At 38.4% G+C, this 24868-nt stretch overlaps 3 protein-coding genes and 1 long non-coding RNA gene across 6 annotated transcripts in view; 2 read left to right on the top strand and 2 right to left on the bottom strand.

Annotated features, from left to right (window-relative positions):
- Window positions 1-55: 55 nt before the first annotated feature.
- cwf19l1 (CWF19 like cell cycle control factor 1) lies at window positions 56-6550 on the top strand. Of its 3 annotated transcripts, none has more exons than XM_073868096.1 (14): window positions 56-295; window positions 1492-1576; window positions 1653-1737; window positions 1832-1933; window positions 2014-2228; window positions 2493-2608; window positions 2767-2851; window positions 3591-3740; window positions 4616-4742; window positions 5030-5109; window positions 5182-5391; window positions 5757-5876; window positions 6004-6101; window positions 6223-6550. In XM_073868096.1, exons 1-14 carry the CDS (start codon window positions 195-197, stop codon window positions 6365-6367), a joined length of 1719 nt encoding a protein of 572 aa, XP_073724197.1. In that variant the 5' UTR covers window positions 56-194; the 3' UTR covers window positions 6368-6550. The 3 variants fall into 3 exon arrangements, with proteins under 3 accessions (XP_073724197.1, XP_055046442.2, XP_055046445.2); XM_055190467.2 differs by lacking the exon at window positions 56-295 and adding an exon at window positions 1006-1312; XM_055190470.2 differs by lacking the exon at window positions 56-295 and adding an exon at window positions 1401-1421 and having other exon boundaries at window positions 1653-1736; window positions 1830-1933.
- Window positions 6551-7515: 965 nt separating this feature from the next.
- washc3 (WASH complex subunit 3) lies at window positions 7516-10829 on the top strand. Its single transcript, XM_055190452.2, has 7 exons — window positions 7516-7902; window positions 8066-8164; window positions 8254-8319; window positions 8408-8521; window positions 8692-8808; window positions 8922-8986; window positions 10242-10829. The coding sequence occupies exons 1-7, from the start codon at window positions 7852-7854 to the stop codon at window positions 10330-10332; spliced, it is 603 nt and encodes a 200-aa protein (XP_055046427.2). The 5' UTR covers window positions 7516-7851; the 3' UTR covers window positions 10333-10829.
- A 1023-nt stretch (window positions 10830-11852) lies between these two features.
- On the bottom strand, window positions 11853-12614 carry LOC141363985 (uncharacterized). The gene is made up of 2 exons (XR_012369724.1): window positions 12519-12614; window positions 11853-12034 (listed from the first exon to the last, which is right to left on the bottom strand). It is a non-coding gene; the product is annotated as an uncharacterized lncRNA (long non-coding RNA).
- Window positions 12615-14668: 2054 nt separating this feature from the next.
- The window catches only part of dram1 (DNA-damage regulated autophagy modulator 1), a 60270-nt gene continuing 50070 nt past the window's right edge, over window positions 14669-24868 (bottom strand). The window contains exons 3-7 of the mRNA XM_055190451.2: window positions 16945-17087; window positions 16355-16532; window positions 15369-15427; window positions 15172-15264; window positions 14669-14715 (exon numbers count right to left, since the gene is read on the bottom strand). Coding sequence (XP_055046426.1) covers window positions 14671-14715; window positions 15172-15264; window positions 15369-15427; window positions 16355-16532; window positions 16945-17087 — 518 coding nt within the window. The 3' untranslated portion in view covers window positions 14669-14670. The remainder of the gene's footprint in view (window positions 14716-15171; window positions 15265-15368; window positions 15428-16354; window positions 16533-16944; window positions 17088-24868) is intronic.

Raw genomic sequence — 24868 nt, 5'->3', positions numbered from 1 at the left:
AACTCATGTATTTTAAGCATGCATTGCGCAAATCGTGCGTCCCGTACACTTCAGAGAGTTTCACGAGCTCGACGCAGTTTTCAAGCTTGATTTCTGACACTAGCAGTTTTAATATAGGCGTAACCTGCAGGAAGGATGCCGTTTCGATGAGATCTTCCAGTGTTTCGTTGGCGACCTGAACTTTAGAGGTGTTGATGAACTCCAGCACAAGCTCCAGTCCGGGTCCGCTCAGTCCTTGCAGCTGCACCGAATCCTCCGCCGACTCGCGCATCCCCGAGCTGTACAGCGCGCGGAAGTAATCGCTCTTCTCTATCAGTTTGCTTTTACTCACGTTGTACGTTTTGTCATCCATTACGATCTCTATGATCTGCTCGGGTGATGACATGTCTGCTGTTCTGGGATCAGCGGCGCTGTTGTTGGTCTGCTGTGATTAGAGATGAGTTTACAGTGGAGCTTCATCCCGTGACGAAGCCTATATATGGAAATGTTCAGATTCAAACGCTTGCACATGTGCATCCATAAACAAGCACTGCATTGCAGCCGCAAACCAACGGAATGTCGGATGCATGTGCTAACGTTAATGAACACCTCTGATTTTTGTATTTGAATTTGTTAATCCTTTTTTGTGCATCTATGATGGGTCCAATAAAACTATGTAATGTACAGGTGTAGATAGCAATTATGGCAAAAAGTTATTTAGACAATATATATATTGTGCACGTAGAGTTTTCAAATGAAAATCGGTTCCTGTTTTGGTCTTGTGGTGCGTCAAGTTGTGTCCTACTTGCACTAATTTTACGCAATGTCGTGTGTTTTTTTATCTATAAGAAAGCGTTATCTTAATACGTATGAAGACTGTATTTTATAAGATTTTTATTTACATTTTAACTTTTAAAAATTACACATTGTATTAAGGTATAAACTGACAACCGTTAGAAAATTTTGCGAATATCATGCGCATACTTGAGGCGTTAGGTACACATTTCCTGTGTCACCGTTGTATATCATCCGGGGAGAAACTTGATATGCGCCATAGTTTATAAATATATAAAACATATATTCGTATGCTTAAAATATTATAGTTTATCTCTGGTGTTTATGTTAATGTACTTCATATATTTACACAAATCCGCTAGGTTTTAGATATATTTTTACATTTGCGGTCGAAGTCTCGTGTTCTCTGTTTCGACCGGGATTATTTTGTCGACGCACCCAAACTAACGCCAATGCTCCCGCATAAGGGTTAATAATTTTAAGGGTCATAAAGAAACATTTAAATATCACCCAGCATGGGAGACAAGCCTTTGAGAGTGTAAGGTTTTATTTCATTTTAATAAACGCTTATACGAACGTTATTTTGGGTAATTATGCGGTTAACTCACAACTTTAACGTAGAGTCATAAACAACAGCACGAACTGAGGTAACGGTATGTTTGTTGTAAACCCACGTGTATTTTTCACCACGCTGTTTTATTTTTAACTTCACCATAGACTCGCATGCGGGGACGTTGAAGGAAGAATAAATGCTTTATTTAACCGCGTGAATGCCATTCAGAAAAAGAGCGGGCAATTTGATGTAAGTCTACCTTCTTTAAATTCCTGTGTATATGAATAAATCATGTGCGTTTCATTGAACAGTGTTTGTTTTTTAGTTACTACTGTGTGTTGGTGACTTTTTCGGAACCTCTTCTGAGGCTGAAGCAGAATGGGAAGGCTACAAATCTGGTGCTAAAAAAGGTAACTTATCATTCTTCAACATAAAATTGTATTTCTTTCATCATACTAAACAAAATAACTGACTGTGATCTTCCAACCCTTTTTTAAACCCCAGCACCCATCCACACTTACGTTCTCGGTGCAGCCAGCCAAGAAACCGTAAAGTATTATCCCAGTGCAGATGGCTGCGAGCTGGCAGAAAACATTATATGTTTGGGTAAGTACTTTTATTTAATATACACAGACAGCATTGAATGTAACAAGGCTGTGTATTGAGTCTGCGTATTTGTTTCCCAGGTCGACGAGGCATATTCACAGGGGCGTCTGGGGTTCAGATTGCTTATGTAAGTGGCAGAGAAGCTCAACAGGAACCTGCGCCCTCACACTGCTTCACCCCTAAAGACATGGGCGCCCTGGTGACGCCATTGCTGTCTAACTCAAAGTTTCGAGGAGTGGACATACTTCTGACCTCACAGTGGCCTCGAGGAGTGTGGCAGTATGGAAACAGTCCCGTCAGTCCTTTATATACAGTCTAAATCAGTGCTTCCCAATTCTGGTCCTCAAGCACCCCTCCCAGAAAGATATAGATGTTGTCTTATTTAAAACACTTAATTAAGATAAAACGCCTAATTATATTAAATCAGGTGTTTTAAATAAGGAGGCATCTAAAACATTATGGAAGGGGGACCTGGATTAGGAACCACTGGTCTAAATCATTTTCATGGGTAATTCCTGATCATGTGCTCATGAGTCCTTATATCTTTGTTTCTTTGTAGGAAACTGACACAAAATGTTGTGGGGTTTTGTCGATAGCAGAACTTGCTGACAAGTTGAAGCCCCGCTACCATTTTGCAGGACTAGAAGGGGTACATTATGAGAGGTTGCCTTACAGGTGCAGTATTACATGCAAATGCCGATAAAAATGTAACGCACTGCAAGTTGCTTAGGATAAAATGCGTCTGCCCATGCATAAATGTACACCATCAGGATTTCTTTTCATTTTTTGAGATGCCGCCTGACCTATCATAAACCATCTACGTTAATTCACAGGAATCATTTGGTCCTTCAAGAGAATGCACAACATGTCAGCAGATTCATCGCCCTGGCATCGGTCAACAATCCTGCCAAGAAAAAGGTACCGTGATGTTGGCAGATCAAAAAGTTACAGTCAGTTGGTTGTGTAATGGAAATTATTAAGGTTAAAGTAATCTAGGTAGGTGAAAACTTTTACACTGTCTGTTTGAAATGACCCACGGACGTGTAAGCAGGAAATAAGCACATAGATTCCGATATTTTCCGATCTGTTTTAGGCCTTATTCATATGTGGGAATAAATCTGATATGAATCAGATACATGCATTCACATCCGCAATGTAAGCGGACAGATATCAAACTGTGAAGCTGGCAAATGATGTCAACTTCGATGGACGCCACCCACAATCCATCGTCTCTTAGCAGCGCAATTGAGGACATCCGGTCCACTTCGTGGAGTAATGTTGAAGTTTTATGTCTTTTTACAGAAATAAAGCTCTATAATCTTGTATAATTATTACACAACATTTTACTTCCTATGTGGTTTAAGCTGTTTCGGGTCAGTATGTCTGTCTACCTTGAATTGTTTTGCCAAGTGTTAAGTGTAAATGCTGATATACGGATACGGGCTGCTTTTAAAAGTTGGGGTGTCAAAAAATTCTGATACAGGCAACAAATCGGAATTGGGCTTCAAGATCTGCAGTGTAGAAGTGATGAACATTTGGAATTAAAAACAAGTCACACATTTTGTTTGACAACTAATATGGTGCCACTATACTATGCATCCTCATTTATAATTTGGAAGTGTTTTTTTTTATCCATTTGGTTGATCTTCTGTTGCAGTACTTGTATGCCTTCAACATTGTCCCAATGAAAAACATGGACGCCACAGAGTTAGTCAAACAGCCTCAGGATGTCACAGAAAATCCCTACAGGAAACCTACGAAAGATGGGAAGAAAGACAAACCGCCTACCTATATGCTTCAGGCTGAGGTGTGTACCTATATCCTTTAAGTCCGTGTGTATTTTTTATACTGGTTGAAAGGTTTGAGAATTTGAAGTAGGGATCGACCGATATGGATTTTTCAGTGCCGATACTGATTTTTGATTTATAAGCCTTAGCCGATGACCGATAGAGGCTGCCGATTTTCTTGAGCCGATATTTGGAGCCGATACTGCTTTTGCTCACTCAATTTACTTCATAAAAATGACACAATGATGATGCCAAATGTTACAAGTCTCGATTTTAAAAAAGTAACATTTATTGAAAAACTATATTTAACAAATAGTAAAAACAGGTGAGGGTGCTATGGAACCATGAACTCCACTCTCCATAATGACGATGAACTATCAGCAAAGGATCTTGATTTCTAGCACCTTTTAACTAGGAAACATAACTATAAAAAAACATGCCTTACTAAAAACATTACTTGTGTCCATTTTGAGGCAAAACACAGGGCACTGATGTAATTTAAGATATGTTAAAAAGAGATGTTATAAGTTTGTACAGTTTATTTTAGTCTAGGACTAGTCTAATCCCTGTCTGGGAAACCGCCCCATAGAGAGGAGAAATAAAAACCTGCTTTGTCCAGCTATGATCAGCTGTTAGGCCAAGCTGTCGATGTTCCAAGCATGGAAAGGTTAGTTGTTTAGGTCACATGACCTGCAATCGCTTGCAGCTTCCAGCGCTCTGTCTGTAACTAATGTCTGAAAATATCGGCGAACACGGCAGCCACGTATCGGCCAATGCCGATACACATAAAACTTGCAAATATCGGCCCGATATATCGGCCGGTCGATATATCGGTCTATCGCTAATTTGAAGTATCCTTGATGTTTTTTAAATTAAGCAATCCTTATTTTATTAGGAGGAACCAGCATCGCAGTTCTTCTTTGATCTGGGTCAGAAGAAACCACAGCAACGTCAGGGTCATGGCAGAAAGAGACAGTCTGATGGAGATCAACCTGGTCAACACAAACAGCCCCGTAAACCCCGTGAGTCCAATTACTTCCCTTCTGTTGTTTTAAAATCTTTCTTTTTTGCAGTGAACATCAGCAGTCCGGTAAAATATAAGTGGCAAGGAACATACAGGGTGCTTTCAGACGGATTTGGATACATAGTTCAAAAAAGTAAAAAGCACTGGTTTAATGGATAAAACTAGGTTGTTTTCTTGTTGAACTATATCGCAATGTTTTGACGAAAAGAATCAGATAATACTCTGCACAACGTGTTTGTATTTTTAGACTTGATACTTAAGATACATTGTCTCTTCTCATAATAGCACAGCCCACTGGACCCTGCTGGTTCTGCCTCGCGAGTCCAGAAGTTGAAAAGCACTTGGTCATAAGCATTGGAACACATGTGAGTAGCTTGGTTTGATTTTTGGTTTGGATGTTTCTTGTTGATCTTACATCTGTGTGTGTGTGTTCTCAGTGGTACATGGCTCTAGCTAAAGGCGGCCTCACCCCAGACCATGTTCTTCTGCTGCCCGTCGGTCATTACCAGGCAGTGGTGGATCTGGCATCGGAGGTGGTTGAAGAGATGGAGAAATACAAGACTGCTGTCAAGAAGTTCTGCAAAAGCAAAGGCTGCCGATGTGTGCTGTTTGAGAGGAACTACCGCAGCCAGCACCTTCAGCTACAGGTCACCCTCTCTTACATACGCTACATACCCAGTTGTTTCATCTTTAAGATTGTGGCTTCTGCCTGTACAGACAGACCTGCACAGATTTCAGGTCTGTCTAAGCAGTGTCACATACATAAAAGCTACAGCCTGGTATACACGTCAACATGGAGAGCATGAGAGATCGCCAGCTCTCCACCAGTCACAGGCTTTCACATGCATTTTATCAGTTTAAGTCTAAGTGGATAGAAACCATCTGTCTGCCGTGACGAAAAGCCACTTCTGAGGGACATGTGCCCAGTGATGACCAAAAACGTGACTTGTCAAAGTCCTCAATATGAGAAAGTATGCATAAGTTGGGTTTAATGGAAACTTCTTATCTTCAGGTTGTGCCGGTGCCCATGGACAAGTGCAGTACAGAAGACATCAAAGAGGCGTTTATGACGCAAGCCGAGGAGCTGAAGATTGAGTTGATGGAGATTCCGGCTCACACGGATCTTAAGCAGGTATGGCTAATGCACTCGATTTTGTTATACTTTCTTTTCTTTACATATTGTAGGATGGTTTTATGTAGAAAACCGTAAGTCACAAACAAAAGAAATGTACACCAACTATAATATTTCTCCATTGCAGATTGCTCCTCCAGGTACACCATACTTTTATGTGGAGCTGGATACGGGCGAGAAGCTTTTTCATCGCATAAGGAAAAATTTCCCTCTACAGTTTGGCAGGTAATTGTTACCACGATATGGTAATCTGAGGTTCGAAAGCATACATTTGCATATCTACATGTAAAATCCTGTTTGTGCGCACTTGCATATATTTTGTAATTGTTTGTGCGTGTGCCCTCAGGGAAGTGTTGGCAAGCGAGGCGTTGTTAAACATCCCTATGCGTGCTGATTGGAGAGAATGTAAATGTACGAGGGAAGAGGAAGAGGATTTGACCAAACAAGTGCGCTCTGACTTCCAGCCCTTCGACTTTGCCCTTGATGACTAAGGAGACATTTCGGATACCTTCAACTTTGAATTCTGTTTATGGACTTCCTGAATATGGTCTTGATGTCAGTGTACAGTATCTTCAAATTTTAAATCTTTTATGCTTTTAAAATCTTGTCTTATGTTAGATGTAGTCAAATTTGTGTTTTGTGACTAGAATTAAAGTCATTTTTTAAGTTTGTAATCAGTCTTTTTTATTGTGTTATTGTTTGATTCCTCTAATAGTGTGAAATGTACTTCTTTTTTTTTGTCTTTGTCCTGCCCATCCTGCTAATCTGCTTTGTAGCAGAAAAATGTACATTTCCAAAGAAACAATTAGAACATGAAACAATACTTTAGTATTTGCTATAGTAAATTGCAGTAAAATTCCTAGATACTGTAGTTTAGTAGTAAACATTGCTACAGTATTTACTAAAGTTTATAAATTTACTATAGTTGTTATTACGTACAGAATACTGACGTTTATTTTACATAATTACTAAATACTACATTATACTTTAATTTACTACATTTTACAGTAACACATATTCTACAGTATTTTTCAGATGGGAAGAGTTTACTGAGGAAAATAAGAGTCATTGACAATAATGTTTATTTGTAAGTTTTAAGAAAGGTGCTTCGGGTACACGCTGTTTAAAGGAAAACACCACCGTTTTTCAATATTTTTCTATGTTCTTACCTCAACTTAGATAAATTAATACATACCTATCTTTTTTTCAGTGGGTGCATTTTTTTAGTCTTTGTACAGTGTGAATGTGTTGGCATTTAGCCTAGCCCCATTCATTTGCATGGCTTTAAACAAAAGTGTTTTTTATGCCACCATTCTTACTCGTGTAACTACTCATGTAACAGTCTTTAAATAGGGAAAACATGGAAGTGTTTGGTGGCTTCTAAATTCATCCCTGTTTGGAGCCATGGGAATTAATGGAGCTAGGCTAAATGCTAACACATTCATGAGGCGCTGTACAAAGATTAAAAGTGCACACATTGAAAAAAAAAAGGTATGTATTAATACGTCTAAGTTTAGGTAAGAACATAGTAAAATATTGAAAAACTGTGGTGTTTTCCTTTAAAGGACTATATTTGAGTAATATTTATAAACGTCGACTTTTATTTAGTCCAGAACGCGGAAGTTTCACGGACTTTTATTATGTTTGAGAAGCGGAAGTTGTGCTGGTCGCGCTCAAGTCACTTGAGAGAAGCGGTTTTTACAACGATGTATTTGTTGGACTGTGCTGCACTTAAAGCGTAATTTTTTGTTTATGCAAGTTGCTTCGGCTACAAGCAGTTTAAAGGTTTATATTTGGTTAGTGATTAATAAATGCATGAGTCGACTTTTATTATGTTCGAGATGCGGAAGTTTTGCAGGTCGCGCTGAAGTCACATGAGAAGCTGTTTTCACAACGATGCATTCCTTGCGCTGTGAGGCATTTAAAGCGTAAAAATCTTTGTTTGGGGCGATTACAACAAAATAAAGTTGTTGGCATGGATGAGGACGGATTACCCATTGTGGGATCAGGAATAGATCTTACAAAGGTGAGTTTAACACATACTGTAAAAAGGTTTAACGTTGTATCAGTTGCAGCTCACATGATTGTTTTTCGTGTCTTACGTACTTGTGTGTGCGGTAAAATCTGTATATGACGTATCTGGTCATATGATGTATCTATAAGTATTAATTATAACATTTTGTGGTAAGGTTCCTGCCATTCAACAACGGAGAATTGTGGCTTTCCTGAACCAGTTCATCGTTCATACTGTCAGATTCCTGAACCGATTTTCCACTGTTTGTGAGGAGGTATGTTCACAAACCTTTTTTTTTACTTTACCTTCTCAATTTATACATTTTCTGTACATGTCAGTGACAAAATCGATTTGTTTTTATAGAAACTAGCAACAGTATCTTTACGGATCCAGCAAATCGAAACAACACTCAGCATTTTAGAAGCAAAGGTAACTCGATATTCCCTAAGTATTTCTTAATAATCGCCTATTTTCAATGTCTCTCTGTAATTGATAAATATATTTTATAAACTTGCAGTTGTCCTCCATACCTGGCTTGGAAGAAGTGACAGTAGATGGAGTGAGACCGTCTGCGCAGACGAATGGACCGACAGTGGATGGCACGAGGCCCTCTACAGGTTCCCCTCCTGAGGTAAAAGCTACACTGTTACACTGCATTATGGGCTCCAAATGGAAAGTTAGAGAATTGTACCTTCAACACAAGACATGCCAACAAATACTAGAAGACTTTGTTTTTCAGTCAACATTTTGTTGTTACTAATGTAAATGCTTGGTGCATAATAATGTTTGTTTCCATATAAGGTAACTCCGCAAGCACAGGTTGTCGCTCAGGAGCCGAAAGCTGAGGTAACTACGGAAAACGTGATGACTGTTGCAAAGGACCCACGATATGCCCGATATCTAAAAATGGTGCAAGTGGTATGCGTGTTTCTGTTAATATGACTTTTATTACAGAACTAGAGCTAATAATAACATTCACTGTACACAAGCATGCCATATATATGACTATTATCAATGTTACTGTCACACAGGGTGTTCCAGTCATGGCAATAAAAAATAAGATGATACTGGAAGGTTTGGACCCCAGTTTGCTTGAGTAAGTATTGTATTTTATTAAAGGCACAATATGTATGATTTTTCATTAAAATATCTAAAGCAGGGGTCTCCAACCTTTTTGTGAGTGATGGCTACCACAATGGATAAAACAATCTGGAGGGCTACTTTTTGATATAGTCTACTCAAAACTTTTTAGTTTTTCTTGTTGATTTTATTTTATTTTACTTGTTGATATGTTTTAGCATTGTTTAAATGTTAACATACGTAAGCCAAGCTAATATAAAAATATGTAATAAATTAACGACTCTGTGCATGCCCCCTGATCTAAAGTATTATATTTTAATCACATGTTCTTGCATCATCCCATCAAGTGCTCCGCCTCGTTTATAGGGTCGATTGTCAATGATGTCATATCCTGGTTATCCTCGGTTTCCTCTTTTGGTGGCATAGAAACCATAGGTGTGTTTGACTTCATGTGTCACTTTGCAGACCGTCGGCATGTGACATCAAAGTATTACGAAAACGATTCAAAGCAGTGTTGCGTCGCTCCTGTGATACTTCTCCAAAGAAAAACACGGATAAAATACAAATACTTGAAAAAATAAGTTTAAGTAGAAAGTAAAACCTCTGCTTGATAGTGACCCTAGCAACTTGTCAACCCACCTGTGGTCTGTGGACGTTGGAATGAACTATCTATTTACTTCTCCTTTCTGTGTTTTTTGGCAGTCTGTAAAACGATAGCTCCGAATTCTGGTTAATCTGTTAGTACAGTCTATCACACAACAGCTGTTTCTCATTTAGACGCGTTTTCACCGTGTTTTCACCGTGTTTTCGCAGATGTCACGCTGTACTCAAATGCTGCCACTCAGTGGGCGTAACCGCAGTCCCTCTTGCCGACGGTGACGTCATGTGCATACCCTTTTTTAATGTAAAAGTTATACAAATATTTATTTCATTTCGTCATCCATGAAATTATTTGTGACATCTGCTGTATTGATTCCTATTGACAGTAAAGGTGAAGACTTCAGCTCCCATCATGCCATGCTTTTTCACAGTGTCATCAAACTATCCCGCTGTTTTTGTTTAGTAACCTCCAGTGGCAGAAATGACACATTGTGCCTATTAAATTCTGTCATCATTTACTCATTTAAACAAGTCTGTAACAACATGAGGGTGAATAAATGATGACAGAATTTTCATTTTTGGGGGAACTATCCCTTTAAGTGAGCTAATATTTATTGTATGCATATTGTGTATCAATTACTGATATACTTGCTTTTTGTTCCTCCATTTAGTACCCCTGATGCACCTGTTCCAGATAGTGGCAAAAAAGCGATGGAAGATCAAGATGACAGTTCAGGCAGCGAATCATCTTTCAGTGACTGATTGGTCGCACCCCTTGGCCAATGAGCTTTGTATTTGACAGGCCTGCACAGGCCACCATGAACCTTGCAGGGTAAATGCACTTAAATGTCCCCACACAGGACAGTCTTGTGATGGCACTGAGGTTGCAGCAGATTGTACCAGACATGATGTCCCTTATAGTTTCTGAGGACAGATGCTCACTGGGTGAGATGATGGGTGCTAGTGATTATGTTATAAGTAGTCATTTTGTGTCTTTTTAACTGTTGGCTCATTTATGTACATTCTAATGAACATCTCATGCCTGACGTTACATGACTAACATTTATATCAACAATAAATACATGTCAGTGATTTTGTTGAAGTTGACACATCCAAGAAATTGTTTAAAAGTGTAGTTTTCATTTATCATATTGGATTGTTGATAAATTAAACTTTAATTACAAGTTTACTTGAGATTACAGCGCATTTTATTAGTATCAATAAAAGAAATGACATTAAAGGGACAGTTCACCCAAAAATGCAAATTCTGTCATCATTTACTCCCCCTCATATTGTTATAAACCTGTATGAGTTTCTTTATTCTGTTGAACGCAAAAGATCAAATATTGACAAATGATGGTAAGCACACGGTTGACGGTACCTATTCACTTCCATAGTATTTGATTTTCATACTTTGGAAGTCAGTGGAGATTTTTTTTTTTTTTTTGAGTGAACTTTTTCTTTAAGCCTTTTTTTGTTAAGAGTTGTCGAATTCCTAATGATAAGGATTGTGTTGTACAGCCATACAGATTTGCTCACGTTATATTTTCAGTGTTATTAAAGGATTAGTCCATTTTCTTGAAGAAAATCCAGATGGTTTTCTCGCCACCATGTCATCCGGGGTGTCGATGTCTGTCTTTGTTCATTCGAGGGGAAGTTGTGTTTTTTGGGGAGGACATTCAGGGATTTTTCTCATTTTAATGGACCCCATATAATTTGGTGGTTTTGGTGCGGTTGAAAATTGCAGTTTTGACGGAGTTTCAAAGGACTCTGAACGAGGCATGGGGGTCTTGTCTAGCGGAGCGATTGTCATTTTTGACAAGAAAAATAAAAAATATGCACTTTTAACCACAACAACTCATCTATCTGGTCCTGTAATGCGCCATTGCAACCTCACGTAATTGCGTACACTGTAAAAAATAAATTGTTGGCTCAATGAATTATTTTTTAGTAACTAGTTCCACAGAAATTTTACGTTCACTCAATTTCTGTCTCCAAAGTGTTTCCTGGATTGATGTTTTTTAGTTGGCCCAAATTTGACTCAAATATAAAAAAGTATGTTGGCTCAATTAGCTTTATAGTTCATTCAACTAAAATGTTTTAATCAGTTGAATCTTTAAAAACTTACAGCAAAGACTCTGTCAATTAAAATTTAAGTATTCACTCAATGTTTTATGTGTTACTTCAATTAATATTTATTATTTGGGATTTTTTTAATAACATTTTTAAATTATTTATCAAATAATTTATGCTGGTGTTGTAAACAAAATAATTAACTTCAGTCACATAAAAACAAAAGCTTTTTATTCACTTATCATACAGACTGAACATACAGAATTAAGTCTTTAAATAGAGGGCATAAAACAGTCCAAAAAGCCTCCAAAGTCAGTCAGAACATCTCCAGGGCCATTTAGGAGACTTTCCTCAGCCAGTCCAAGCGGAGACTGTCTCGCTATGTATCCCTCTGAGGAATATAAACACACAAACATACATAAATACATGTTTAATATAATAAAGCTTGACGGTGAAAGACTTTATTCCCTAAATAACGTTAATGTTAGGCCAAATTTCCCTCAGACATCACACATAATTAAACACTATTGGGCGGTTTTCTCGGACAGGGCTTTTCACTGACTAAAATAACTTACTGACATCTCTTAACATATGAGTGCTATTGTTTTGTCTCAAAATGCACGCCAGTATTGTATTATATAAGGTTTGTTTGTAAAAATGTCCCAATTATAATAAAGACCGAGTTCTAAACTCCGGTAAACCAACCCTATATCCAGGCTTTTTATCTTAACTAAAATAGCTCCACTTTACTTCGGTCACATAACATAACACACTTCTAATATATCTTTACAAAAATATAATTACAAAAACGTCGAGTATTTGCGTCTTTGCCAATTAATATATTCTAAAATTAACATTTAATTACAAACACTTACCTGACGTGAACTTGAGGAAACGGCTGACTTGTGTGTCCTTCCTTGTGTGAAACAGTAAGTGATTCCAGCTGTTGCGTGCGGATTGATCTCAGATGACCTGTGATCCAGATCCTTCCGAGTTAAAACATTTTAAATTCAAAATACACAGACGCACGCCCATACATACATGCACACGCGCGAGGACGCGCGCGCACACACACGCACGCACACGGGTACACACACGGGTATATTTAGAAGTTTTAAGATTGTTATGATATTGGGACTATTTCTCCACTCGCACCTTCAGCTCTGAAGTTCAAATTCGCAGGCAGTACGCAGTCCGATTATAACGAATGTGAAAGATATGAAATATCATTCAACAGCGATATAATTTAAGTGCAATCCTAAAATATGATTTAAAACATACCGGTAAACCTTTTATTATTAAGTATAAGAAATTAAAATGAATTAAATCGCATGTTTAAACGCCACAGAGATATCAGAGCCAGCAGTCGATTTCTGATGGGCTTGCCGAGGCGAGGCTGCGCTGGGCGGGGTGTGAGCGCTTAAGTGTCTGTGATTTTCTGGAGCTCTTCTGGAGCTCATCTCCGTCCGAAAGTGTCCGAGCACATTTTTAAATAGACGCTATCTATATTAACCGACCGCATATTTAAACTTAAAGCACATACATTCACGCCTGAACAACTCTTAAAATTACATTTTGTTACCAAATAACAGTAATATTATGAGCATTTTGTTGTCAGGAAACATAGCTGTCATAAGTCCACATATTGACCAGATTTGTCTTAATTAGTTCAGTCAACATAGCCATTCTGAATGTTGACTGAATTTGAAAATAACCATTCACTTAATGTTTTAAACACAGATTTATCTAGACTTAAAATAATATGTCTACTCAACTAAGCCCAAACAAGAAAATTGGTTTAACTTATATATTTTTGCCCTTCCAACATTTCATTAATTGGATTTTTTACAGTGTAATGCTGTGGAAAGGTCACGTGTTACATACATGAAACGCAGATTTGCGGACCATTTTAAAACAATAAACTGACACAAAGACATTAATTAGTATCATTCCACATACAACAACGTCGGAACGGTCCTCTTTCTCCACACTTGTAAACACTAGGGCGTAGTTTTGCATTCGTCATCTGTGACCTCTTGACATCATGGCATATTACGTGGGGTCATGCTGGCGCGTCGCAGGACGGGAGATAGACGAGAAGTTGAAGTTTAAAAGTGCATATTTTTTATTTTTCTTGTCAAAAATGACAATCGTTTCGCTAGATAAGACCCTTATGCCTCATTTGGGATCGTTTAGAATCCATTTTAAACTGCATCAAAACTGTTAAGTGTTGGGGTCCATTAAAGTCCATTCAAATCAAAAAAATCCTGGAATGTTTTTCTCAAAAAACATAATTTCTTCTCGACTGAACAAAGAAAGACATCAACATTTTGGATAACATGGTGGTGAGTAAATTATCTAGATTTTTTTAAGAAAATAAACTAATCCTTTAATAACTTCAAATCTCACCTTTAGTGAGGTTCCATTAAACCACGCCACCATTTTGTATCAGGAAATGTTGAATCAGACCTGTTTTACTGTTGCTGTCATGCATTTTTATTTCATAATATAAAATCAGACACATTGTGCAGGACCACATTGTATTGCATTGCATAAAGTGCAAAAGTTAAACAAGCTAGTAGTTCACCATAAGCTGCATTGAAATCCTGTAACAATTACATAAGAAATACTGGACACAGCAGGACATTTCAACTATAACCAAAGCAAACATTTGTTTACACTGTAGTATGGATACAAACATTTATCTAAGGCACATTTGGAAATTTCTAAAAATATACATTTTATTGTCTGTGTTGGTTATTTTTAAAATCATGATCAAGCAGCAAGTTTTGGCCTTATAAGGTTAGAGTGTATTACAATTCAAGTACATGTTTTATTGCTTTCTAAAAGACAATGACAAATCTCTAAAATCAAATCTAAGATTAGAGAATACGCTAAAAAATATATACTGCACATTTTACACCTTTTAACTTAACAAGGTAACAAGCTGTATAAAAAATGTAAATCTTTTTTTAATGCACCAAAAACAGTCAGAATAGACTCATGTAATACCATATGATGTTGGGCTCACAAACACTCTGTTAACTTAACGGTCATCTTCAGAGTAAATTGCTGGAAGAAATAAATTGAATCATGTTACATTACAGAGACATCAAACATTAGGATTCACTACTGTATGTAATAAATCTGATTACTAAATTCTATGAATTTAAAGGAAAAGTTCACCTAAAAATTTTAATTCTGTTTTCATTTACTCACTATCATTTTGTTACAAACCTACATAAATGTCTTTGTTCTGATGAACAAAAATACCTAAAGAAATGTCAGCAACCAACTAATCAGAAGCCCCATTGACTTGCATTGTAAAAGAATACTATTGAAATGAATGGTGCTTCTGATCGGTTTGGTTACAAACATTCCTAAAAATATCTTCTTTTGTGTTCATCAGAACAAAGACATTTAAACAGGCTTGTAAGAACATGAAAGTGAGAAATAAATATTTGGGTGAACTATCCCTTTAAGAAAATTGAATTATTATAAAAACAGTTACACTGCAAAATTACTCACCTGAAATTCTCGGATGTAGGTTAAGAAGAAGAAAACGAAACTAAAGGTAGTGATCCATTCAAACGCAACACTCACTAGATGAAGAGTATAATCCTTTAAAACAAGGAATAATATATGTTATATAACATATCTTCTTGTGCTTTATGTTTAAAAATAAAAGATATAAGTACTGAAATGTTTAGTGACATAAATTTTACCTTATCATCACTGTTCCAGTGAAGTTTACTTGTCCCTACATTTACTGCACAGAAAATGGCTGAAAATGTGTGTTAAAGATTTAAACTGAGATTAACTATGTCTTGACTAAACTTTTCAGAAAGATTCCCATGCTGTTATTATAGCATTGTTGGATTCTGCACTCTCAGAAATAAAGGTACAAAAGTTGTCACTAATATGTACCATTTTTGTATCGATATGTACCTTTGAGGTACCAATATGCACCTTTTAGGTACAAACGAGTACTTTTTGAAAAGATACCACACCAGTGACAACTTTTGTACGTTATTCTAAGAGTGTGATGAATATATACAATATCGTATGTAAGCAGATATGTACATTTACACTGCCAATACTACACTGAACATTTCAGCCAATATATGAGATATAGGTTGTTTTATATGTTAATATTTATACTTAACCAAAGGATTATTAGGAACACCTGTTCAATTTCTTATTAATGCAATGGTGTAAAACACTTTAGGCCCCTTAGTGCCAACTGGGCATCGTTTAAATGCCACGGCCTACCTGAGCACTGTTTCTGACCATGTCCATCCCTTTATGACCACCATGTACCCATTCTTTGATGGCTACTTCCAGCAGGATAATCCACCATGTCACAAAGCTCGAATCATTTCAAATAGGTTTCTTGAACATGACAATGAGTTCACTGTACTAAAATGGCCCCCACAGTCCCCAGATCTCAACCCAATAGAGCATCTTTGGGACGTGGTGGAATGGAAGCTTCGTGCCCTGGATGTGCATCCCACAAATCTCCATCAACTGCAAGATGCTATCCTATCAATATGGGCCAACATTTCTAAAGAATGCTTTCAGCACCTTGTTGAATCAATGCCACGTAGAATTAAGGCAGTTCTGAAGGCAAAAGGGGGTCAAATAGAGTATTAGTATGGTGTTCCTAATAATCCTTTAGGTGAGTGTACATTTACTGCATGAGAAAGGATACTTGGAAATACTGCTATAACAGCCAGTGCAGCAAAAAATGCACGAACATGACACACGGCTGTAGATGATCCATAAGGACGACCGCGGTATGATATCACACACTGAGTAACGGCGTATATAGCCCCAAAGATGAAAAATAGTAGAGCTCCAAAGTCATGAACTGATACCACCGATGTCTCCTAGAACATAACAAAACAGTCAGAAAGAATTGAACTTATCGCCATGATAAGCGTGTAACCATTACAAGTCACTCCAAATCCTACTTTCTTTCATAAAGCACAAAAGAGTTTTGTTGAGCAGAATGTCCAGTAATTTTTTCTAGTCTTTCCTCAAACAAAGATCTTTTTTGAAGACTTAGAATGTAACACATGGATCACATGGACCACTTTTAGGAAGGTATTTGGACGTCCCCATCCATTTTAATGTATTAGAGAACAGCTCAGACCATTTTCTCCTTTGGTGTTTTTTGAAAGAAAGTGATTCATACATGTGTGTGTGTGTGTAAATGACAGACTTGATTCCCTTTAACAACAACCACATATGAACCTTTTTATATTTATTTAGAGGTGTGATACTTTAAAGACATTATACCTGAAATGTAGCCACAAAACACATGCCAACACAAGAGATGATCCCAACAGCAAAAGATGCTTTGTTTAGATGTGGGGACACGGCACCTGTGTTCTCGTGTATCCTCTCCACAAACTTATATTCAGCATACATGGTGGCAAATGCTGGAAAACAAATGTTATATATTGATTATAGATAGAAAACCTTCAAATGTGGTTTAGCCTACTGACTCCTGAAGGGAAATTTCTAGTCAAATACAGACAATAAAAAAGACAAGAGGGGAAAAGGATGGAGGAATGGAGTATTGAATGATTTATATTGCACAGATGGTGGTTTATGTAACAATATTTGAAGAGTTCAGATGCAAAAGCCACTAAATGCCACGTCCGTCAAAAATGAGATGAATGCAAAAATGCTTTCGGCACGTATTATACATTCATCAAATACATTCACTTCAAATCTGCTTAATCCCAGTCTCAGACCATTCAGAAATGATGGTTTGTTGACAGAATCTGTTAAACGCTGTTAAAGACCCCGTGTAATTACAATGAAACTTTTTTCATTTTATAATATAAATATGTTAGGCTTAAAGGAATAGTCTACTCATTTTCAATATTAAAATATGTTATTACCTTAACTAAGAATTGTTGATACATCCCTCTATCATCTGTGTGCGTGCACGTAAGCGCTGGAGCGCGCTGCGACGCTTCGATAGCATTTAGCTTAGCCCCATTCATTCAATGGTACCATTTAGAGATAAAGTTAGAAGTGACCAAACACATCAACGTTTTTCCTATTTAAGACGAGTAGTTATACGAGCAAGTTTGGTGGTACAAAATAAAACGTAGCGCTTTTCTAAGCGGATTTAAAAGAGGAACTATATTTTATGGCGTAATAGCACTTTTGGGAGTACTTCCACTCGCCTGAAAAGTCCGCTCCCCTTCTCACTCTCATAATGGGAAAGGGAGGGTGTTACTGCGCCGAGTCGAAGTACTCACAAAAGTGCTATTACGCCATAAAATATAGTTCCTCTTTTAAATCCGCTTAGAAAAGCGCTACGTTTTATTTTGTACCACCAAACTTGCTCGTATAACTACTCGTCTTAAATAGGAAAAACGTTGATGTGTTTGGTCACTTCTAACTTTATCTCTAAATGGTACCATTGAATGAATGGGGCCAAGCCAAACGCCATCGAAGCGTCGCAGCGCGCCCCAGCGCTTACGTGCACGCACACAGATGATAGAGGGATGTATCAACAATTCTCAGTTAAGGTATTAACATATTTTAATATTGAAAATGAGTAGACTATTCCTTTAAGGTTAGATATAAACTGGTATGGTCCAGGTTTTCCCACAGAAAATTTGTTAGTTAAAATGGTAGGGTTGGGCGGGGGGCGTGGCAATCAAAGGGGCGAGGCGTACTCGTCATGATGAAAATGAAAATATTTTTATTTAAAACCCTCAAAATAAAACATAATTTTGAAGAAACTACGACAGAAAATGAACACATGCTAGATTATTAATGAATTAAATGTTTTTAACTTTAACGGGAATAGCTGCGTGATTAAGTGAAACTAAAGGGTTAATAAACACAAACTAAAGCAGATGTCGTAGAACGTCTGGCGAACGATGATAGCTAGTGCAAAAATTGTAAAAACTGATTATTTCCCACTATTAATTACATTATCTTAAAGAAGTGTAACTACTGTAGCATGTAAATATTGCACATAAATAACGTGAGCAGAGCGCTCAACAATTATATCAAATCAACAGGCACGTGAAACCTAGCTAGCAAGTTGCTCAAACAACAAAATCACCAGCTAACTTACTTTAAAATTGCAAGAACTATAGACGAATACAATAACAGGCTTAAATAAACCCAAAACACAAATCCACTTACAGTTCCCACGGACACGCGTTTTATCAGCTGGCTATCCTCCAGACGTGACGGACCACGTCTTTATCTCATTTCGGCCGTGTGGCGCGCGTGCACGCTCGCGGCGTGACGCGCGGCCGTCCACGCTATTCTCCGAGATGGTTTATCAACTGGCTAGTTATCTTCCAGACAGTGACGGTCCGGACCACGTCTTTCTTATTTTCTCATTTTTACGACCTAGTTAAGGCAGTAGGGTTTCCCAGCTTAGGTGGGCGGCCCGAACTGAAAACTGCTGAGGGAAACCCTGTGGTCCAAAATTCTCATAAAAGATATAAGCATTTAAAACCAACAGTTTGGCACGTGCACAAAAAAGTCTAGAATTTTATGACATCATCCTACACTTCAGCTTCTCATCAAATTTACTGTCCAATCAAATGATCTTTAGATGCTAAAGCATCTACGTTTTCTTACAGTACATCTTTGCTGGACTATGCCATAAATGAAACGTTATTGGTTATTTTAAATAAAGGGGAGGGTCTTCTCGATAGTTTTGTTGTTTCAGTTAAACTGACGTCAGCACATGAAGTATTGCTGCACAATCCAAGGCACTTCAATGGGCCTTTAAGCAACGTCCTCTAAGCGCATGGAAGAAGAATTGAATGAACGATGTCATGCGTACATCAAGGTGCAAGAGTTTTTACCCGTGTAAATGTGGGGTGCATGATTTTTGAAAAACACTTTGGAAAAGGGAGTCAGGCCGACTACCAAAACACACTTGTAGCCAATCAGTAGTAAGGGGCGTGTCTACTAACCAACATCGTTGCCTGGGTTGCGTATGTGTTGAGCGGGTTTATCAAAAAAGGTCCAGATTCCGGGAGTGTTTGATTTCAAATGTCAACATTGGCTTTCAGAGATCATGCACCCCGCCTTTAAAGGTTTACCGGATTTAAGGTATTGACCAAGTGTTTTACCTCAGAGGTGTATAGTACTTAAGTATTTTTACTTTCTACATAAAAGTAAATTTTCAAGTATTCATATTTTATTAGTGTTTTTCTTTGGAAAACATACATTCCAAAGCATATTATCAAAATTTTTACTCCACTACATTTCATATTTTCAGGTTTTTAGTTAATATTTAGTATTTAAGTACATTAAACATCTAGTACATTTTTTTACTTTTACTAAGTAAAAAGTACTTTTCATACTTTTACTCAAAAAGTAAAAGTACACAATTTTTATGTAATTAGGGTTTAAATCAATTTTAATATGCAATGTTAAAAGGAATACTGTCAGGGTTTGTGTGAATGAACCCAAGAGCAGACGTAGTGTGAAAAACTGAAGACTTTATTTTAACCAACAGAAAACAAAAACCCACGATGGGGCAAAACCAACATGAAACAAGATTTACCAAGCACAAACAGGACTAGACTATACTACATTAAACATTAGACAAAGAACTGGACTAAACTAGACTAGAATTGCAAAGAACAATAAACTAGACTTAACTTGATGAGAGTAACAATCAGGTCAGGAACAAAACAGTACGATCACAGACAGAACAGAGAGCACAAGGACTTTAAATAGGGGAAACTAATGAGGGGAACAGGTGAAAATAATAACAAGTAAGGGAGCGAGTAAAAAGTGACAAGACACAGGAAATACGTGGTCTAGTATAGTTAATATAGACCACATATTCCCCACACAAAACATTGTACTGTCAGAACCCTGCCATATTGAACTAGATATTAATACCAAACAAGACTCCGGCAGAATCCTGACAGTACCCTCCCCTCAAGGGACGCCACCTGGCGGCCCTCAAGGAGAGACACAAGACAAAACAGACTGCATACTGGACAAAAACCATGAAAACATTACAACAAACAATAAAGGGAGACATGCTATGACAATGAATGGGTTGGGATGTAACAATAAAAATATTAAACAAGGGATGGGTGGTGGTGGAAGGACAGAGTTTGTGGAAGGTGGTCGACGTGATTTTTGAGTTCTGGGCTTTCTTGGTGAAGCAGAGGGAGTCCGGGGAGGTCTTGTGGGAGACCTGGGAAAGGCATGGCTGGAAGGGGCAAACTCTGACAAGGGTGGGGAAGATCGGGAGTCCAAAGAGGATAAGGAGGCAGAGGAAGGAAGCCAGGTGGAAGGGCAGGGTGATGCGGGTGAACTGGGGAACACAACAGTCGGGGGAGGCAAAACAGGAGACACTGAGACTGACTGGGACGGAGAAACAGACGGCAAGACAGGGGGTGCTGCGGCTGGCAGCGGAGGCGAGACAGGAGAAAAGACAGGGGGCGCTGCGTCTGGCTGCATTGGTTGTACTGGCTGCGCTGCCTGTGTGGCAGAGACCAAAGAGGTAGCAGCCGGTAGCAGAGCTGTGGCAGGTGGTTCTGAGGTCAACTGTGAAGCCAATGCTCCCCTCCTTCGCTTCTTCTTGCGCGGTCGTGGTGCAGCGACATTAGCAGGTGAGGTGGGCACAGTGGTGGGAGCGGCAGACTCCGTAGAGGACCCCTCGGACGCCGACTCCCACGAGATCCTCCGCTCGCGTTTACCCCGGAGGCTGATGGGCTGGGCAGAGCTTTCGGGGCCCAAGGTGGTGAGCGCCGGGTCCTCCTGTGTCATTACCCCCATGACACGCCCCTCCGGGATTGAAGGCAATGAAGATGGTAAGGAGCTTAACAGTGCAGTTTCTCTCCCTGCCTTCTGCTCACACTGGACAAGGTGCCCTACCAACTCCCGGTAGGAAAGACGGACCAATTCCTCCCGCTTTTGCAGAGGCGGGGGGTCATTAAGACCAGCAATGAGGTAGGAGTTGGCCAAGACCTCAGGGAAACACCCCCTACTCCTCTCCACGGATCTAGCATAGTCCCTCAGGGAGAGCCCTCCTTGAGGGGGAAAAGGGCCATTGCCAGCCAGGGTCTCATTGGAGAGGGTACTCCACCACTCCAAGTCAGAATCACACTGCATTACGGACTGTCTGCTGGGTTCAGTGGGCTGTGATCGTTCTGTCAGGGTTTGTGTGAATGAACCCAAGAGCAGACGTAGTGTGAAAAACTGAAGACTTTATTTTAACAAACAGAAAACAAAAACCCACGATGGGGCAAAACCAACATGAAACAAGATTTACCAAGCACAAACAGGACTAGACTATACTACATTAAACATTAGACAAAGAACTGGACTAAACTAGACTAGAATTGCAAAGAACAATAAACTAGACTTAACTTGATGAGAGTAACAATCAGGTCAGGAACAAAACAGTACGATCACAGACAGAACAAAGAGCACAAGGACTTTAAATAGGGGAAACTAATGAGGGGAACAGGTGAAAATAATAACAAGTAAGGGAGCGAGTAAAAAGTGACAAGACACAGGAAATACGTGGTCTAGTATAGTTAATAGAGACCACATATTCCCCACACAAAACATTGTACTGTCAGAACCCTGCCATATTGAACTAGATATTAATACCAAACAAGACTCCGGCAGAATCCTGACAAATACACAGTATGATTTTATGCTTTAGAATGTAGTGAACATTTTTTAGTAAAGTGAAGTAAATTTTTTCCCAATACAAACACTCTGATAAAACACAGATGTTTAGAAAAAGAAATTAAAATACTTAAGTAGAATACATCTCTGTTTTACCTTTATTCAGAAAAGACAACTGAAGACTTTCTCTTCAAGTGGAGATTTGCATGCACTTCAAGGGTTTTGGAGCGAAAGACATTCATATTTGTTAAATAGAGATAAGGCATTTCAATTACTGACTAATAACCTTTTCATTGCCATTAAAGTGAAATTACTGAACCTAAACATAAGAGCCTGATAAAAATGCTTGTTTACAGGAAAACATGTCGCACTTAGAGGGTTTTGTATCTGAGCTCTTTATTTATTTATGAAATATAAGAATGTATAGTGTGAATAAAAGGTATATTCGCTATTTTAGCTCAATGATAACTCGTGATTTGACATTAAGTTTCATTTCTTTAGCTTGTATTTTGAGGTTTATGACACACTGAACTGCAGCTGTGTGTAACAGATGGGAAAGCTCAGTTTTCGTTTTAAACAGAAAGAGAAGTGAGACTATATTAAGAGATTCCATTGTTACTAAAGAAAAGTACAATCAATTCATTCCCACTACTTTTCTCTCACACGTCATGCAGTTGGCAGTTGACTTAAAGTTGCACAATTTACGAAATGTGTTTGAGACCAGTTAACAGGAGCTTCCTGAACTTCTGCAAGGGAATTTCACTGCTTTTGAAATTGCGTTTGTTTGAAATGAGTCTAAAGATGCTTGGGGGGAGGGGGTTTGAAAAGAGTAATAGGCCTACATATAAATTACATGGATATATTTGTTAGCATTAGTAAATGCATTAGCTAACATGAATTAACAAAAAGCAATATACATTTCCAGTGTTTATTAATGTAAGTGTATGTTAAAAGTGACAACTACAGTTTAAAAAACGTGTCAAACCCAAATTTAACCTATGCTGGGTTGTTTTTAACCCATTGTTGGATCAAATATAAACATTTTCTTGGGTAATTTAACCCAACGGCTGTTTGTCCCTTTTTGACCCAATGCTGGGTTTAATATAACCCCCCAAAAAATGTATGTAGTTGTCACTGTAAACATGAATGCATTAAGGCAGTCATTATGATCAAATTACAGTCATACTCTCTGGGAAAATCATTAGGTGTGTCTCCAGTTTAAGATGAATAAATGCTAGAAGTATTGCTCATTAGGGGTCAAGCCCCGAAGGGGCGTAGAACCCTATTGTTATTGTTAGTTTTCTTATTAGGGGTCAAGCCCCGAAGGGGCGTAGAACCCTATTGTTATTGTTAGTTTTCTTATTATTATTATTATTATTATTATTATTATTAGGGGTCAAGCCCCGAAGGGGCGTAGAACCCTATTGTATTTGTTAGTTTTCTTTTTAGGGGTCAAGCCCCGAAGGGGCGTAGAACCCTATTGTATTTGTTAGTTTTCTTAATTTTATTATTAGGGGTCAAGCCACGAAGTGGCGTAGACACCTATTGTTAGGGGTCAAGCCACGAAGTGGCGTAGACACCTATTGTTATTGTTAGTTTTCTTATTATTATTCATCCTAGTTCTTCCGCCATTGAAGTCAATGGCAGCCCATAGAACCGTACGTAGGAAAGTTATGTAATTTGGCACACATGTAGAGGACAGTCTAAGAAGTTACTATAGCAACATTGGTGTGTCTGACTCAAACCCTCTAGCGCCACCAACAGTCCAAAAATCCACTTATGTTCATGCTCATAACTTCTGACCCGTAAGTCCTAGAAACTAAATTCTTGTTTCCTCTGAATCCTTGGCTCATGATGATTCAATTGCACACATTGATGTCATTTGTGTCATGCACATCTTTCCGCCATTTTGAATTTTTCGTAAAACCTACTTTTTCGAACTCCTCCTAGACCGTTTGTCCGATTTGCATGTCCTTTGGTATGTAGCATCTAGAGACACCCAAGACAAAAAGTTATCAAAAGCTTTTTGATAGACCAATGCGTTCTCATATAAATTGACAACATATATGGCGGCGAGCACGCCAAAACGGACGTGAGGCCGTATCTTCGCAAAACTTTTGTGTATCGACACGAAACTTGGTATATGTCATAACAGTCATGACCTGAGGGTGCCTGCAACGTTTCGTCACAGCGCCACCTAGTGGTCACGAGATTCGAAAAATGCCTATTTTCGCTTATAACTACTTCAAACTTGAGTCTAAAATCATGAAGGAGGTCTTGTTAGATTCCTTGAGGCATGCCGAGTCAAACGATACCAAACCGTTTTCGGTCGGCCATTTTGGGTGTCGGCCATTTTGAATTTTCTCATTAAGTTCAGTATTTCACAAACCGAATGGCGTATCGCTACGAAATTTGGCATGGTTCATCGGTGACATGTTCTGAGCGCACCTATAAATCTTTAGGACGGCGCCACCTAGTGGTCAGGATATGTAAATAAATTGTTTAAAATCTTTACATCATTTGATTAAATTGCCACTATGACATAAGACTTCACTCAATTGATTCCTTG

This window comes from Misgurnus anguillicaudatus, chromosome 1 (genome assembly GCF_027580225.2).
Source record: "Misgurnus anguillicaudatus chromosome 1, ASM2758022v2, whole genome shotgun sequence".
NCBI lineage: Eukaryota > Metazoa > Chordata > Actinopteri > Cypriniformes > Cobitidae > Misgurnus > Misgurnus anguillicaudatus.
This window is presented reverse-complemented; position numbering and strand designations above follow the sequence as displayed.

Excerpts from the sequence above, each read along its gene's own strand:
- cwf19l1 (XM_073868096.1), top strand. The coding sequence starts at position 195 with ATGAACTCCAGCACAAGCTCCAGTCCGGGTCCGCTCAGTCCTTGCAGC. Across the intron at positions 2,609-2,766 it reads TATGAGAGGTTGCCTTACAG|GAATCATTTGGTCCTTCAAG; the intron begins GTGCAGTATTAC and ends GTTAATTCACAG. Across the intron at positions 4,743-5,029 it reads CAAACAGCCCCGTAAACCCC|CACAGCCCACTGGACCCTGC; the intron begins GTGAGTCCAATT and ends TTCTCATAATAG.
- washc3 (XM_055190452.2), top strand. The coding sequence starts at position 7,852 with ATGGATGAGGACGGATTACCCATTGTGGGATCAGGAATAGATCTTACA. Across the intron at positions 7,903-8,065 it reads CAGGAATAGATCTTACAAAG|GTTCCTGCCATTCAACAACG; the intron begins GTGAGTTTAACA and ends TTTTGTGGTAAG. Across the intron at positions 8,165-8,253 it reads TTTCCACTGTTTGTGAGGAG|AAACTAGCAACAGTATCTTT; the intron begins GTATGTTCACAA and ends TTGTTTTTATAG.